The sequence below is a fragment of the Hippopotamus amphibius genome, chromosome X (genome assembly GCF_030028045.1).
Source record: "Hippopotamus amphibius kiboko isolate mHipAmp2 chromosome X, mHipAmp2.hap2, whole genome shotgun sequence".
NCBI lineage: Eukaryota > Metazoa > Chordata > Mammalia > Artiodactyla > Hippopotamidae > Hippopotamus > Hippopotamus amphibius.
Genome location: NC_080203.1, coordinates 109,203,758 through 109,219,480, shown reverse-complemented (window position 1 = coordinate 109,219,480; position 15,723 = coordinate 109,203,758). Strand labels below are relative to the sequence as shown.

General features: G+C 40.6%; 1 protein-coding gene across 10 annotated transcripts in view; it reads right to left on the bottom strand.

Annotated features, from left to right (window-relative positions):
* Positions 1 to 15,723, bottom strand: part of DMD (dystrophin) — a 1,940,210-nt gene that overhangs the window by 61,186 nt on the left and 1,863,301 nt on the right. For 9 of the 10 annotated variants that reach the window (XM_057717394.1, XM_057717395.1, XM_057717398.1 and 6 more), the window contains 3 exons: positions 4,553 to 4,719; positions 2,172 to 2,283; positions 580 to 716 (listed from right to left, as the gene is read on the bottom strand). In XM_057717394.1, coding sequence (XP_057573377.1) covers positions 580 to 716; positions 2,172 to 2,283; positions 4,553 to 4,719 — 416 coding nt within the window. Of the gene's footprint in view, positions 1 to 575; positions 717 to 2,171; positions 2,284 to 4,552; positions 4,720 to 15,723 lie in introns of those variants that run through there. The other variant, XM_057717402.1, reaches the window with a different exon arrangement.

Below are 15,723 nucleotides of genomic sequence, written 5' to 3'. Positions count from 1 at the left end.
AGGTGAAAAGTGAATTAAAGTGGTGAAAAGTGAATTAAAATAAAACCAGTTGTGCGATTGCCATCAGAGTTATGGAAAAAAGAAGGTTCAAAAGAGGTGAAGACATCATCGTTTCGATCTAGAGAATCATAACTACTTACTGTGAAGAAATTTCCTGTGACTATATTTTCTTTCCAGTAGAAAAAAGTGACTAGATACGACCACACAATCAGATACAAAACGACACACGCCTACTGATTTGTGAGGGAGGAAAATCAAAATGAAATCTTGGAATCACTCATTTGTAAACAGTCCCACATTTCTTGCAAGCCTTGTAAGGTAATTAGGGGCCGGACACAACGTGGTGGTTTATTCCCTGTGAGATACAGTTTAACTTTTGGAAAAGGTCATTGTCATGGGACAAGTGACATGGGAAAATGGTGACTGAACGTCACTTTGCATTTCTCTTTTCAGCTACAGGAAATCTAAAGGAAGAAATAGGAGAGACTGTTTGCATTTGGGAGTGAAGGAAGGTATTCAGCTGAGAGGAGCTCAAATATACGTCAACTGAGAGGCTGGTTTGCTTTGACCACTACTCACGTTTCCATGTTGTCCCCCTCTAAGACCGTCTGCACTGGCAGGTAGCCCATTCGGGGATGCTTCGCAAAATACCTTTTGGTTCGAAATTTGTTTTTTAGTACCTTGGCAAAGTCTCGAACATCTTCACCCGATGTAGTCTGAAAGGGAAATCGTGCTGAGATCAGACTTGGGCTGGGGGGTAGGATCTCAAGAGAAAGCACCACTCCAGTGCTCTGCCTCGGGGCACCTGTTTTATTATAATTAAGAGCAGCAGGAGTTGAGAGCAAAGGATTTGGAATCACACAAAAACAGGGCTTTGAAACCAGACCCGCCATTTACTAGTGGGGTTAACCTGGGTGAGTTATTTACCCATCCAAGGCTCTGGTCATCTATAAAATCAGGGCAATAACACCTCAACAAGCTGTGATGAGGAAGAAATGAAGCATACCAACTACAAGGCTACTCAACAAATGGTAATTTATAGAAGCCTGGAGGTCAGAAAGTTGACCTTCAGTTTTGCTACGCTTTATGGTATTTTTAAAACGATTTTGTCCACACTGCCATCGTATTTCACCCACTAACTACCATTCTATTCACGGCATGGTACATTCTCCATCACTGAATACCTTTGCAAAAGGAATCAAAGTGAGGAAGACAATGAAATAACTGGGAGAATCACTCTGAAGATGGAAGAGAGGAAAGCTCTAAAGCAGAGCTTCTCAAACTCTGATGTGTTGGAAACCACCTGCAGATCTCGCTAAAATGCAGGTTTTGATTTAGAAAGTCCAGGGCAGGGCCTGAGGTTCTGCATGTCTAATAAGCTCCCAGGTAATGTCAGTGCTGCTGGTCCACAGGTCACACTTGGAATAGCAAGCAGCTAGTGTTTAAGGAATAAAAGATTTACACCCAGGTCTGTGTCCACCGAGTCCAGGCCCTTTCCATTTCGCCAGTGATTTTTCCAAAGTTCTATTGGCCACTAAACATTTTCCCAAAACAGCATCTTAGGAGCAGGCTCCAGCTCTTAATTACAGAACCTTGGGCAAACTTTTTAACCTCACGATCTCCGAGCCCTCAACTGTAAAAGGGGGATAAAAATAATACCAAATAATACCTATCTCACATAGAGTAGTTTCAATGCCAACTAAATTTACCAATTAAATGCCTAGCAGTTAGTTGGTGTCAGCATATAAAATAGACCAAAGATAAGCAAGATTGATTTAAGTGGTGGATTGTGAATTTTAAGGAGCCTATATTAGCCTCCCTCTCACACCCAAAGTACCCCATGGCCATAACACCTCTGCACACAACCGCTAGGGATGTACAAAATAAATGTGAAAACGTCTTTCCTCCAACCCACGAAAATAGAAGAAAAACCTATTGATTCACCCAACAATATGTGTTGGGCGTTTACGACGGTCCACGCGTGCCAGGCATCGCACTAGGGATAGGTAAATCCCGGAGTCTACAATTTGGAGCCACTTTAGCTGGGCAACGATCTGGGGGACCATCTGGGGAACTTACAAATCACAGCATTACACGTGATGTGCGGTACTGTACAAAACTGACACTTCTCCCTGGTGAACTAAGTCGTGTCACGGAGGCATCTAACTTACCGGAGTGCAATATTCCACCATGGGATAGTGCATTTTATGGCCTTTCGCAACGCGACCAGAAAAAAAGCAGCTTTGGCAGATGTCATAATTAAAGTGCTTTAGACTCCTGTACCTGGTAAAGAACAGAAACAAACACATATGTATTTCTTCCAAATCAAGTTCCCAAAGAACGCCCTTTAATAAACCTCCTTCCACACTGTCTTAATTCCAGAAACAGAATGCAGTGTTCATTAATCCCACAAGGTAAGTGATTAACTTCTACCTCCAGACTTCTCTGGTGCTTCTCCTACAGTATCAAAACATTTTTGCAGAAAGATTATCCTATAAACACTTAGAGGGAGGGGAGAAAAACTCAGCTCTTGTTTACACTCCACTAAGAACTCTCTCAGATTAAGTAGGAAGATAGTGGCAAACCTCCAGACTTTTGAAGACCAAATACTAGAATTTGAAAGAACTTCCAGAAAGGATAGACTGATGCATTGCAGGCTCTCCTACCCATCAGAAGGGCACAAAAGTTTTCTGAGGGAATTATTTTCAAAAACAATTACAAAGATAAAGCAATTTCATAACACAAAAGAAAATTAAACAAGAACTCTCAATTAAAACAAATCTTGCTTGAATTACATTTTCTGATTGATTGAGATGACTCATCTTCAGATAGTTACTTGGATAATTTATCTGTCTCTCTTCAGAAATCCCTCACCACATCTCCACCCCCCCTCCCGTGATAACTGAAGCGCCAAGAAAACACACATTTTGGGTGAGATGAAATGATTTATAATCTGTAAGTACTACATGGAACACTTCCCCCCATTCTCTGAATACTGTATTCTTCGTTTCATACTCTCCCTGCCTTGTGCTTTCTGAGATAAGAATCTCAGCCAATTCAAATAAACATATTCCTTATGCCACATATGGGAATGTGGGGAAAAAGCTACTGTTTTTAGATCCCAACCATCTCCTGAGAGTGGGGAAAAGGAGGAAAGAGAAGCGTTGATTCCTAAAATAATCTACTTTCATAAGGGCAAAAGAATTGAATGTGAAAATGCTCTCTTAGATCCTCCAAAGCATTCTCCTTTCTCTTCTTATACAATTCCCCCAGTATAAAAATCTCACCAGTGAAGGAAGCTAAGAAAAGAAAGGTAAGAAATGCAGTGTAGCCCCCTGTAGCTTCTCCTCCCTGCCTGCCCCAGGGCTTCACTCTTACCTGCTAAACCAGGAAGCAAAGAAGGTCTCCTTTGCAAGCACTGCCTACTCAGTGCTGTCTAGTGCTTCTAGGCTTTAGAAATCTCTGAAGGTTACTGTAAAACCTCTTTGTAAACAGCATGAAGTATGGAAGGACAAATACCAATGGAGAGGAGCACACAAGTGGTACAAAGTAGTTATTAGGAGACGAAGTAATGAAACAAGTGTAAGCACAACCAGAAATGAGTATCTGCTTAGCTGGTAAGTGGATTCTGAACAGGCATAGGATGATATAGCTAGTTTACAACTTGATGGCTTATTCATCGCTATGGAAACCTTGATGCTGATCCAGATGTTTAAATACATCATCGTTTCAGAATCTGGATTTGGGGTTACTGTTCCATAAGATTAATTCATTTAAAAATATCCTGTCTCCCCAAACAGGTCAACAAGACTGAAGTTTTAAAAGCCAATTTTTTCCTGGGACATTTTAAGAATATCAGAGTAATAACCTGCTGCTTCCTACCTCTTTTACTTCTAAATTGATAAGGCACATTTGCTTTTTTTAGCTGCTTTGCGAATCTTTCATTTACTTGCACACTTTATATTCCCTCAGAAGTTCATTAGGATACTACGAAAAGAGCGTAATCAGATTCACAGATAAAGAAGTATGTTCTAGGGTGCTCAAAACAATTCTTACTACTTCAGGGCAAGAAAAGTGGTGCTAAGTGATTAAGAGACTGAGCTACCATGACGGGTCTCCCAAAAGAGAATCATCCCTTAGTTTTATAACCGACTCTTGGAGCGTTTCCATAAACAGAAAAGACCATGGGGAAAAAAAAGAGGTGGATCACAATATCTTGGTTCGAGAAAAGAGGAGGTACAGGTAATCTGTGTATACTTGATGGACAAATATCTTGGTAGAGACAGGCAGTCCGTCCCGATCGACCAAGAACATGGCTCTTCAGAGCTGAAGAGTGAAGGCGGAGAAGGACGCCTGCCTCATGAGGCAGATCCACCAAAATAATCCAGTGATCAGGGGAGTGACTGCAGTGACTGATGCTCCAGCCTGATCGCCTCCTCTCCCACTGTGGAGAGGACCCAATTAACAGCGACGGGTATGGGAGATAAAAGATCAAGTCATAAAAAGGTGAGAAGTGATCAAATACAATGACATTTGGGGGGTTTCCTCATACCTGAAGCCGATGATTGGACACTCCTTGCAGATGTTACACTTGGCCTGATGCTTGGCCGTTTCCGCGGCAGCCACTCTGTGCAGGACGGGCAGCCACACCATGGACTGGGGTTCCAGTCTCATCCAGTCTAGGAAGAGGGCCGCTTCGATCTCAGGCTTATTATTAGCCTGCAAAGACAGAAGGCCAAAGAATACAAGGGGAGAAGGTAAGAAAGTGAAGGAGGCATATGTCAGTTCAGGTAATACGTGAAAGAAAGAAAGAAAAAGAAAGAAAGAGGAAGGAAGGAAGGAAGGAAGGAAGGAAGGGAACGAACGAACCATAGTGGCACAGTGAGGCCCTCTTTTCACAGCCTGTTTCTGCAAATGTCTCCCCAACATCCACACAAGCCACCTACCCCTAAAGCTTTGGGAAACTGCTATTACTCTGGCTACCAGATGACAAGAAAGCAAAGCAAAACAAACGGAAAAAGTAAAGCAAAATACACACCTGGGAAAGACTATATTCAGCTCCAGTTTTCGAACAGATATATAAAAGTTAGCCAGAAGTAAAATGCAAGTGTTTCTTGATAAAATTTCAAATGAGAAAAAGAAAAAAACAACTCAAGGAACTATTGATCCCTTTTTTTCTAGTGAATCTGTTTCTCAGTGCTTCATAGAATCATAATGAAGAGGCTTTACAATTCATCTGGTCCCAAAGCTTCATTTTACAGACGAGGCAGCCGAGAAGTAGATGAGAGAAGTGGCTTTTTTAAAGGCCAGACAACTCCCTGGCCGCAGAGCTAACACTAGCATCCAAACCTCCTGGTCTCGTGCTATTTTCACCGTGGCCTGTTGCTTCTCTGTCTGTCTGTCTCTAGTTCTCTCTCTTTCAGAGTCTAAGTTTAATGAATACCATTCCTCCCAGAGAGTACAATGATTTTAGAAAATTCAAAATATATTTATCCATCACTTGATTGGTATGTTACTACAATCATACATTTTAATTATATGTGGTTTTTTTTAACCCTACAAGACTACGTTTCGCGTTTTCATAGTGTTTGATTGACCCATATATTGACCACTTTGAGGGGGTTTGTTTTTCATTGCTTCCTTCATCTCCCATCTCCCATCTGGGATCAGTTCTGCCAAACAATTGCCAAAGTTCAGTATTTCCTTTTGTAAGTATCTGTTGATGGCAAATTTCTCAGAGTCTGTTTGCCTGAAAGTCTCTTTTTCTATGCACATTCTTGATTGCTATCCTAATAGGGTATAGATTTTCAGAATGAAAGGTTTTTGTTTGTTTGGGTTTGATTTCATTTCAGCACACGGAAATATCATTCCACTTTTCTCTCACTTTCTCTGCTGCTAACTGTTGACAAGTCAGCTGTGAAGCTGTTGGTCCCTTGAAGGTCATCTGTCCTTTTCCTGCCTTGTACTTCTAGGATTTTATTGATACTTTTTAGGATTCACTGGGCTTCGTGAACCTGTGGGTTAGAGTCTTTAGTCAGCTCTGGAATCTTCTGTCATGATCTCAACAAATACTGCCTCTTCTCCATTCTCTCTCTTCTCTGCTTGCAGAAATCTATTAGGTCAATGTTAGACTTTCGCAATCTAACCTCCACTTCTCTGAGCAGGCCTTCCCTAGTTTTCCTCTATTTTTGGTCTTTCTGTGCTTCATTCCCAACACTTCCTTCTGCCCTACTGCCTGGGTATCTAGTTCTCTCTAGCAGCATCCGGTCTGCTGTAAGCCCATACGTACGCTTTAAATTTTGGTTATTGTGCTTTTTAGTATCCAGAAGTTCTGTTCGGTCATTTTTAAGGTCACTTCTGAAGTTTGTGGTTCCCTGAAGATATTTTTCAATACTGTTTGTTATTTTTTTTGGCAGAGTATACATAGTTTAAAAAAAACATCTCTTTCTAATGATTCCAAGATATGAAATAATTGTGGGTCTGCTTCAGGGGTTTGCTATTTCTGCTGGTTCTCACTCACCTTAGTTTCTTGTGGGCTTAATTCTCTTTACTATGTACTCTAATAACCTTTAAAATATTTTCTGGAGATACTTTGCGCCCTAGAATGAAAGTGCCTTCTCCAGAGACGATTTTCATTTGCTTTTGCCAAGAACCAAAGGGCACTACCTATTCCGAGACTAATTTACACTGAACACACAGTGGAATATTTAGTATCATACAAGTAAAGTGTATATGAATGCAAACCCATGTAAGCTTCTCTTGGAATGTGGTCTGCTAATAAAGAACGTACTCACACTTTAGACAGAAAGCGTGAAGAACCCAGTAGTAGGGTCATTTGGCTCGTAACACTCACTACTGCAGTAGTACCCCAGTCGTTACCCCTGATTATAAATTTAGCAACATCACAATGGGCTGTTTAACCTTGAATTTCCTAGCTGCAAAATGGTATCACGTCAAGCTACCTATCAAAAGCTTTTGTTGAGTACTTCTCCCTGTGTAGAGTGCCATTACAGAGGTACTTTGTGAAAATTTTCTTAAAAGAGTAAAAAAGAACTGTAGAATCTGAAGATGAAAGGGGACCACGGAAGTGAATTCATCCTTTTGGAATGACACCACAGAGCTGTGAGACTTTCAGCAGTCACCGAGTCCAACCTCATCCAATGTCAGTGCGTTCTTACAGCTGCTATATAAATACCACCCGTGCAGAGAAGCAAACATCCTTAACGGATGCTCTCGCACACTTGTGTACAGGTACCCTGTCAAAAGTGCTTCATCGCACTGAGCTGAAATCCACCAGCAGAGCCAACAGAAGCGGTGGCTCCAGAGTCCAACCACAAGAGTTCAAATCCCAGCTTTGCCGCTGACTCTGTTACCTTGGGAACATAACTTTATCTTTCCGTGTCTTAATTTTCCTCTGCCAGGAAATGGAACTATTAATAGCACCTACCCCGTAGGGTTGCTTTAGGACTTAAATGAAAGGCACTTGGAACAATGTCTGCCACAGAACAAGAGCCTTGTCAGTGGCTGCTATTCTTATCATCATTATTATTACATGTCTGACCAGAAACCCAGAAATTCTCAGCTTTCACAAATCTCTTTAAAATATTTTACCAGACCTGTCATGTCTGTCCATGCCTCACATGACATGGCTTGGTTTGCCATTGTCCTTTAGAAAACTATTCTCCAAATATGATCTGCTGTGAATGGTACCTCCATTTCTCTGGATAGTATAATTGGATGACTTTCTTTTGTCCTGTACTATAGGCTCACACAGGGTTTCCACTCAACTAAACTCTCTGGGTCAGTGGTTCCCAGTGTGTCCAACAGATCAATGATCCAGCAAAACGTTTCATGAAGAGAAGGTCAAATTAATTAAGGAAACATTGTACATTATATCTGTCTCTTAGAATTCTTAATGCAGGTTAACATACTAAAAGCTGAGATGGTTGTCAGAAAAGAAACACATGAAACCTTATCTGACCTCAGAATTTCCCACACTAATTCTTCAGTGATCCCAGGACATTTATCATTCTTTTTAAGTTATAAGACTTGTGAACACCACAAGGTACTAATGTGCTGTTGGACATGATGAGAAATGCTATAGTTGGCTGTTTCCAGTGATTCCTCCATTTTGCACTTGTTCATTTGGGATTTGTTTCCTTCCGCTTCTGTCAAGGACTTGTTTTTACTTTTAGCCCCTTGTACAATCTCATCGATATCTTGAAGAATCCTGACTCTTAAAGCCAATGAATTAGCCGTTTTCCCCAACTCTGTGTAATTTTTACATTTTAAAATGTGCTCTGTCTTTACCAAAAAGTCACTAGTGAATATAACAAACGGGCCAAGGTCAAATATGGGCCACACCACTACAGACTACACCTCTGGTCAACACAAATCCAGAATGCAGCCCTCCCTGGTTGTTGGACTGTGACTCCTTCCTGTTATATCATTATTTAGTCTCTACCGAATGTGTTTCTCCATCTTGTCAACAAAGATTCAACGAGACACTATGTCAAAAGAACCATAAGTTTCAGTTACAATATATCCTATAATAATCTCTTGCTCCACTGGTCTAGAAACTAAATTTATCAAAATAACCCTTTAGAGCTAGGAGAAAAACCATCAAAGAAAGACAGCAAGTTGAAAAGCACTGCTAATTCATTCCGATTTAAAACATGGTTTTATTGTTGCCTAATCTGAACCTATATCTATTTCCTTGACTTAGATTTAAATGATAGTTTGTTTACTGTTAGATTCAAAGACATGCTACAAAGAAAGAATTCAGGCTTAATACAGAAAGCATAATGTTAACAGAAACCTTCCATTCATTCCAGGAGACAGAAAAAATATCTGACCACGAGTCAGCAACAAATGTAGGTGTCCAAAATAAAGAAGGGGAAAAAAAAAAGACCATGTCTGTGATGTATAACTAAAGGCATAGCAAGTATAGTGTGAAGAAATGATCACATCACCCCCAGTACTGTTCAAAGCCTTCTTAGAAAATGGTATCTAGTTCTGGTGGCTACAGCTCACCCAGAACTTAGAGAAGACCTGGCAGAAAGGCACAGCGATAATTAAAGGGTTTGAAAGACCTATGAGAACAGCTTAAGGGAACTGGGAATATGTACCCATGGGGGGAAAAAACCACGAGATCGTGCAAGAAAGAGTGGCTGAAGGGGCGATTTAATAACAGTTTTCAATTATGTGAATGGCTCTTGCATAGGGGCTTGTGACCAGCTGTTCGATTTCTCCACTGAGGACAGAACAAGAAGAAACAGGCTTAAGCAGCATGAAGAATTTAGGTTGTAACTCACACGGAAGCATTTCCTGATGCTGAAAGTTGTTAAAGCATTAGTGTGAACTACCCAGGGAAGCTAGAGAATGTTCTCCTCTTTCAAAATACCATAGATTCTCCTGTGCTTAAAGGCTGGAAATTCTCAAGGTTCTTTCTACCTCCTAAGATGCAAGATCCATCATTTTGGCCCTTTTAAAACTGCTCGCCTATGCCAACTGATAGCACTGAAGACAAGACATGGGGATTCACATTCTCCTTCTGTTTCAATCTTTCATTTTTACTACAAACCGTTCTGTATCCTAGTGGTATATTCCCTCTCCTTTTGTCTGGTGATAAGGGAAGAATTAAAAACCAGGCAAGCGTCTATAAAGAGCTACAAGAACTAGAACCAAAACCCAGCTAAAATTACATTTTGATCATTCGAGAAGAAAACAGGTTAGCTTGGAATGACAGGAAGTTGTTGAGGTCAAAAGACGGGTATGAGGGCAATGGGTTGAGGTCATCCTTGTAGGTGCCATCATCTGCTGACCTACATATAGGCCTTAGATAGCTTCTCTTGGTATCAAGGATGACCTTGCCCTTGCTCCTGCCCCTAAATGCCAGTTTCAAGCCATCCAAGCATAAACTCTTCGAATGGGCCAGGCAGCCCTGGGTTTGATTTTGTTTTCTTGTTTTTCACAACACCTCCTCTTTCCTCTTTCTGGCGCGCACACACACAAAGCAAGGACATCACAGTTCCTTCCACAGTGATAGCCACAGTGTGGAAGTATCTTGGGTCTCTGCTCCTTCTCTCTTGGTCCTCTCCCATCAGCAAGGACCCACAGCGTGGAGGCTAGCGAAGGAATCTGCTGTAATTATTGCTGCTGCCCCACAGCAGATTGCAGGGTGGCTTTAGACAAAATGTCATCTTAACGTACAAAGACACTTAAAGGGGGGACTCCCCTGGTGGTCCAGAGGGTAAGAGTCCATGTTCCCAATGCAGGGAGCCCAGGTTCAATCCCTGGTTGGGGCACGAGATCCTGCACGCATGCCATAACTAAGAGTTGGCATGCTGCAGTGAGGATCGCACGTGCCACAACTAAGACCCAGCGCAGCCAAAGTAGGTAAATATATATATATTTAAAGTTAAAGGAATCCCAGTATTTGGAGTTTCTAGCCAAGGGATGTAATTACCAATATAATAATTTCAAAGGACATTACGTGGCAAAGTTGGGAGTTAGGGGATTTGCCAGGGTTCAAAATAACTTTTGGGTTTCTTTCCCATTGTGCTTTCCATACACCCTTCAGAACTCAAGGGCCAGGCTCTGAATGGCTGCCAGGGTGTCAACCTGAATATCTGCTTTCCTCTCAGGCTAACAGTATCAGTTCGTGGCCACAGAAGAAATGCAATGGCAAGGTTTCTCAGCAAGCCCTGCACCCCAACTACCAAAACCACGTACATCATATTTTTAAGAGAAGGTAACTGGCATCCCAAATGTCAGGCTTTTGAAAAACCATGTCAGTCCTTAATAAACTGAAAAAATTAGTATAGAGAAAAGCAAACATTATGTAAGAGATTATATCCAGTAGTTCTCAAATGATTAAAAAGGAACTACCCTTTGCTCTGGAAACAATAGGTGTCTAAACCTTCTTTGTTTCTCTCCTACATTGCAGGTTATTTAAAGACAGAAACTATGTTTCTATACCTTCCATAAAGGTTTGCTGAATTGAACAATGGGTGGGAATTAAACTGTGATCACAATAAATAAAATGAAGGAGCAGAATATCTGAATGAAGTTAAAATAAAATAAAAAAACAGCCTAGTCATCCTGAAGAGAAAAAAAAAAATTAAAAGGGTTGTCTAAGGAATAGAAGACAAAATAAGTACATTCTCAAATGCCCAGTTTCCTTTTAAACAGTTCTTAAAGTAAATGGTCTCTGTTGGTTTGTTGGTTACCGTATCACAGGCAAAAGGCTAATCTGTAGTCTATTTCTGGATTTGGAAGATATATTTAGAATGATCTGGCTTAAAATGTACAAAGACACAAAATTTATACCAGGGGCCTGAAGGGAACCTCACAGGGAGGCAGCCATGCTGGAGGTCAGGGGTTCTCAACCAGAGACAATTCTGTTCCTCAGAGGACATCAGACAATGTCTAGAGACATTTTTGGTTGTCACAACTGGGGTACAGAGACAGGCCAGGATCCTGCTAAATGTCCAACAGCCCCCTACAACAAAGAATCATCCGGGCCAAAGCAGTAGTGCCAAGATTGAGAAAGCTTGTCTGAATGTTAACACCTTACACTGCCACGGTTCATGTGTAAAAACTAAGAAACCAACACGGGTCCACTATGACTAACTCAACTCTACAGGGTACCTAACAGGCAGGCAGCTGTCCTCTACAACACAGAAACTGAGAAGCTATGACAGGCCTGTTCAATTACTGACGGGGAGAGAAAGGCTACACTGGTTAACATGTTGTGCACAGAGAAATGAGATGTCATTTCACACCGATCAGAATGGTTATCATCAAGAAGGCAAGAGATAAGCATTGGTGAGGCTGGAGAAGAGGGAACCCTTGTACACTGTTGCTGGGAATGTAAACTGGTTTAGCCATTACGGAAAACAGTATGAAGTTTCCTCAAACAATTAAACATAGATCTACCATGTGATCCGGCAACTGCACTTCTAGGTATATATCCGAAGGAGATGAAAACAGGATACTGAGGAAATATCTGCGCTCCTGTGTTCACTGCAGCATTATTCACAACAGCCAAGACTTGGAAACAACCTAAATGTCTGTCAACGGATGAATGGATAAAAAAGATGTGGTGTGTATACATACAGCAGAATATCATTCAGCCATGAGAAAGAAGGAAATCCTGCCATTTCTGACAGCACAGGAGGACCTTGAGGGTGTTATGCTAAGTGAGATAACTCAGACAAAGATAAATACTGTACGGTATCACTTATATGTGGAATCGTAAAAAGCTGAACTCCCCAAAACAGAGAAGAATGCTGGTGATGAGAGGCTGGGGGTAGGGGAATTGGGGAGATTATTTACTTACAACTAGTAGATAAATAAGTTCTAGAGATCTAATGCATAGCACAGTGATTATAGTCAACAATACTGTATTATAAACTTCAAAGTTGCTAAGAGACTAGATCTCAATTGTTCTCACCACAAAAAAGAAATGGTAATTATGTCACGTGGGAGAGATGTTAGCTAGCACTAGGGTAGTACTCATACTGCAATACTGTGTCAAATCAACACATTGTATATTAAACTATAAAATCTTATATGTCAATTATACCTCAAAAAATTTTTAAGGTTGTACATTAAACATATACCATGTTATATGTCAATCATACCTCAATTTTTAAAATGTTAAGCTAAAACTATATTTACATATTGTGGAGAGGGAAAAGAAAAAGGACTAATAAATTTAAAAAGCCCAAACTGGAAGTTACAAGGGAACATGCTAAAATCGTAGACCCTGATTTGAAATCAGGTTGCTTTTCAAATAGAAGCTCTATGCAATGTACTTCATGACAAATAACAGAAATTTATTTATTCATGGCAAATAATTGACCAAAGCAAGGTTAAGGCAGTCAGCTAGTGCTAGTACAAGAGAGTGTGTGTGTGTGTGTGTGTGCGCGCGCATGTGTGTACACGTGTGAAATGTGTGTTTTCATTTCTTTAGCAGAGTTCCTGCCCATTTCAAAGAAAAATAAGAGCTAAACTTATAAATATTGCATGTATTCATATGCATGAATGCAATTTCCAAACATTCTTATTGACAGAAAAAGGTAAATTTATGGGAAATACTGGGGACAAACCACAGATTTTTTTAAAAACGTTAATCTCTCCTTCCTGGCCATTTTCACCTGCTGTTTTCACCAGTAAAATGTTCCCTTCATAAATCCAAATAACCATTTCAATATCGCTGCCATTGTTAGTAGGTTATAGCATTAATAGCTGACAACCCAACTTTTCTGGCGCTGATTATAAAAAGCCCTACTGTTTGGAAAGATCTGCTGAATTCAAATTGATCAAAACTGTCTTGCGAATTACAGTCTGTACACAAAGATTTAGAACTACAAGGAGAACGGCTAGCGAGGGTCTGACGGTATAGGACAGGCAGTTCCTGACTGTTCCCCGAGCTTTTATTATGATTTCTTTAACAACCTCTAAATCTACCAAGGGCACCAGTGGAATATTTTACATAAGAGAGAAGTGGGCACTAGCAACGAACATAAAAGGAGGAACAAGAACAAGCTGTAAAGAATATTAATGACTCTTCCTCCAAACAATCCCAATTTTTATGAAAATCAAATGAGTGATGAAAAAAAGTCTGCTATAAAACTATACGAAACCTGCACGTAACAAATAAAACAGAAGGAAGGTGGCATTTTGATCCTCTTAGATGTAAGATCCTTGCGTTTTCCCTTTGAGTTGCTGAGGAAACTATAGTGTACGGGCACCAGAGATCATTTATATGAGGCTCCACACAATGTTTTCTCACATCTCGTTCTTAGTCTATGCTACTTCCACTCAGAGAACAGCTGGTCTCACGTGGAAGGCTACACTACACATATAAGACTGTTTTCTGTACCTTGTACCTCTGTTACAAGAATTGTTATCCAGAAGATCAGGTAAGACTTGGCTGATAATGACCAAGCTTTGAAATATATACAGTAATCCGTCCCTTTCTGCCTTTTCCATTTACAACATTTAGCATATAATCAAAGAAACCTGGGGATAAGTAACTCTTGAGATGATGTTGCAGATGAAAAAGGGCTCAAAGAGGAAACAGCTCAAGATTATCTATTATTTTAAGACCAAAGTAGGTATGTCTAAAGCAGTTTTTAAAAGGGTGGACAAAAGTGATTTCCGATAGGAACATACAGGCTGATCTCCAAAATCTTTTGCATCTTTAACTTGTCCGAGAGTACGAGAGGCTCTGATATCTAAATGTGGCCTACCTGAGACAATGTCCAGGTACCAATCTTGAAGTGAAGCCTATGCGCTACTGAGAGCTACGTGAAGATACAATTGAATATTCAGTAAGCACTGAGATAAATGCTTACTCTTTATCTCTTCTGATCGTCTCCTTTCCCTCTTCTTTTTGACATTACGTGTCCTTCCTCCTACTGTTAGATGCTATGACGTATAAGAGCTACATGGACTGACAGGTACAGGCTAGCATAAATTGAGGCAGCAAAAAGGAAAAAAGAAACAGAAAAGCCTACGAGTTTCTCAGTCCTCATTAGCACATAACTCGTGTTACATGTCTTGGTCCCACCAAAGAGTTGGCTGATGTGGAAATGTATTTATCAGACACATGCTTACACTGCTGGGGGAGGGGGGAGGACAGTCAATTCTACGCACTGGCATTTTAAGCAATGTCATGGCAAAAATAGTATCCAAAGGCAGCTCAGTCAGAAGCCCCATTCTCTGTACACGTAAAATCACCCTGGATGTCCACGGTGATACTCAGGAAAAGAGAGGGGAAAAAGTGGGAGCTCGTCTTTACAGAAGAAGACCAGCTAATACGTTCAGAAAGAATGGAAGAATTAGGAAACCACGATCAGGCAACCACCAAGGTAATCGCGGAATTGGAAGAGGATCACCAGTGGAGGCTGAAACCATAGGCTGAAAGGCTGCTGACGAACAGGATGCTCATAAGCACTCAAAATATCACAAAAATGACTTTCTAATGACAAAGGGAAAAGGGTACTTATACAATGGAAATATGTGCCTGACACCACTTTACCATTCTTAGCGCTACCGATAAAAACCAAGTGTTAGTCTGTATCTCCAGATGTGATATAGTGGGAAACACACAACAGCGCCTCTGTCATCTTCTTGCCAACACAAAAAAATTCAACCTGAATCTAATCCAAAGAAACAATCAGAAAAATCCAGGATATGGGACATTCTTCAAGAAAGCTGCCTGGACTCTTCAAAAATGTCAATGTCATGAATGAAAAAAACAAAAAATGCTGGGAGACTGCTCAGATTAAGTGAAAGTACGGAGACATGACAAGCCAATGAAAGACAAAGACCTTGACTGGCTCCTAGAAGAAAACAACCAGGAATAAGGAACATTCTGCAGCCATGGGGAACATGTGAATGTGGACTGCATGCCAGATGGTATTACTGAATTAATGTTAAATTTGTGTGTGGCAACAGTATTTGCAGATATTCAGGAGAAAGTCTTTTTTTAAAAAAGATATACGGTGAAGTGTTCAGGGGTTTGTGTTTTACCTTTAAATGGTAAAGGGGAAAGATGTGTTTGTGTGTGTAGATTCAAATACACACATACATGGGAAAAAAGTGAAATGTACATAGGGCAAAACGCTAATCAGGGTTTGGACAGATGTACGAGACACATGGGTATTGATCACACTATCATTTCAACTCTTCTTTATACCTGAAATATTT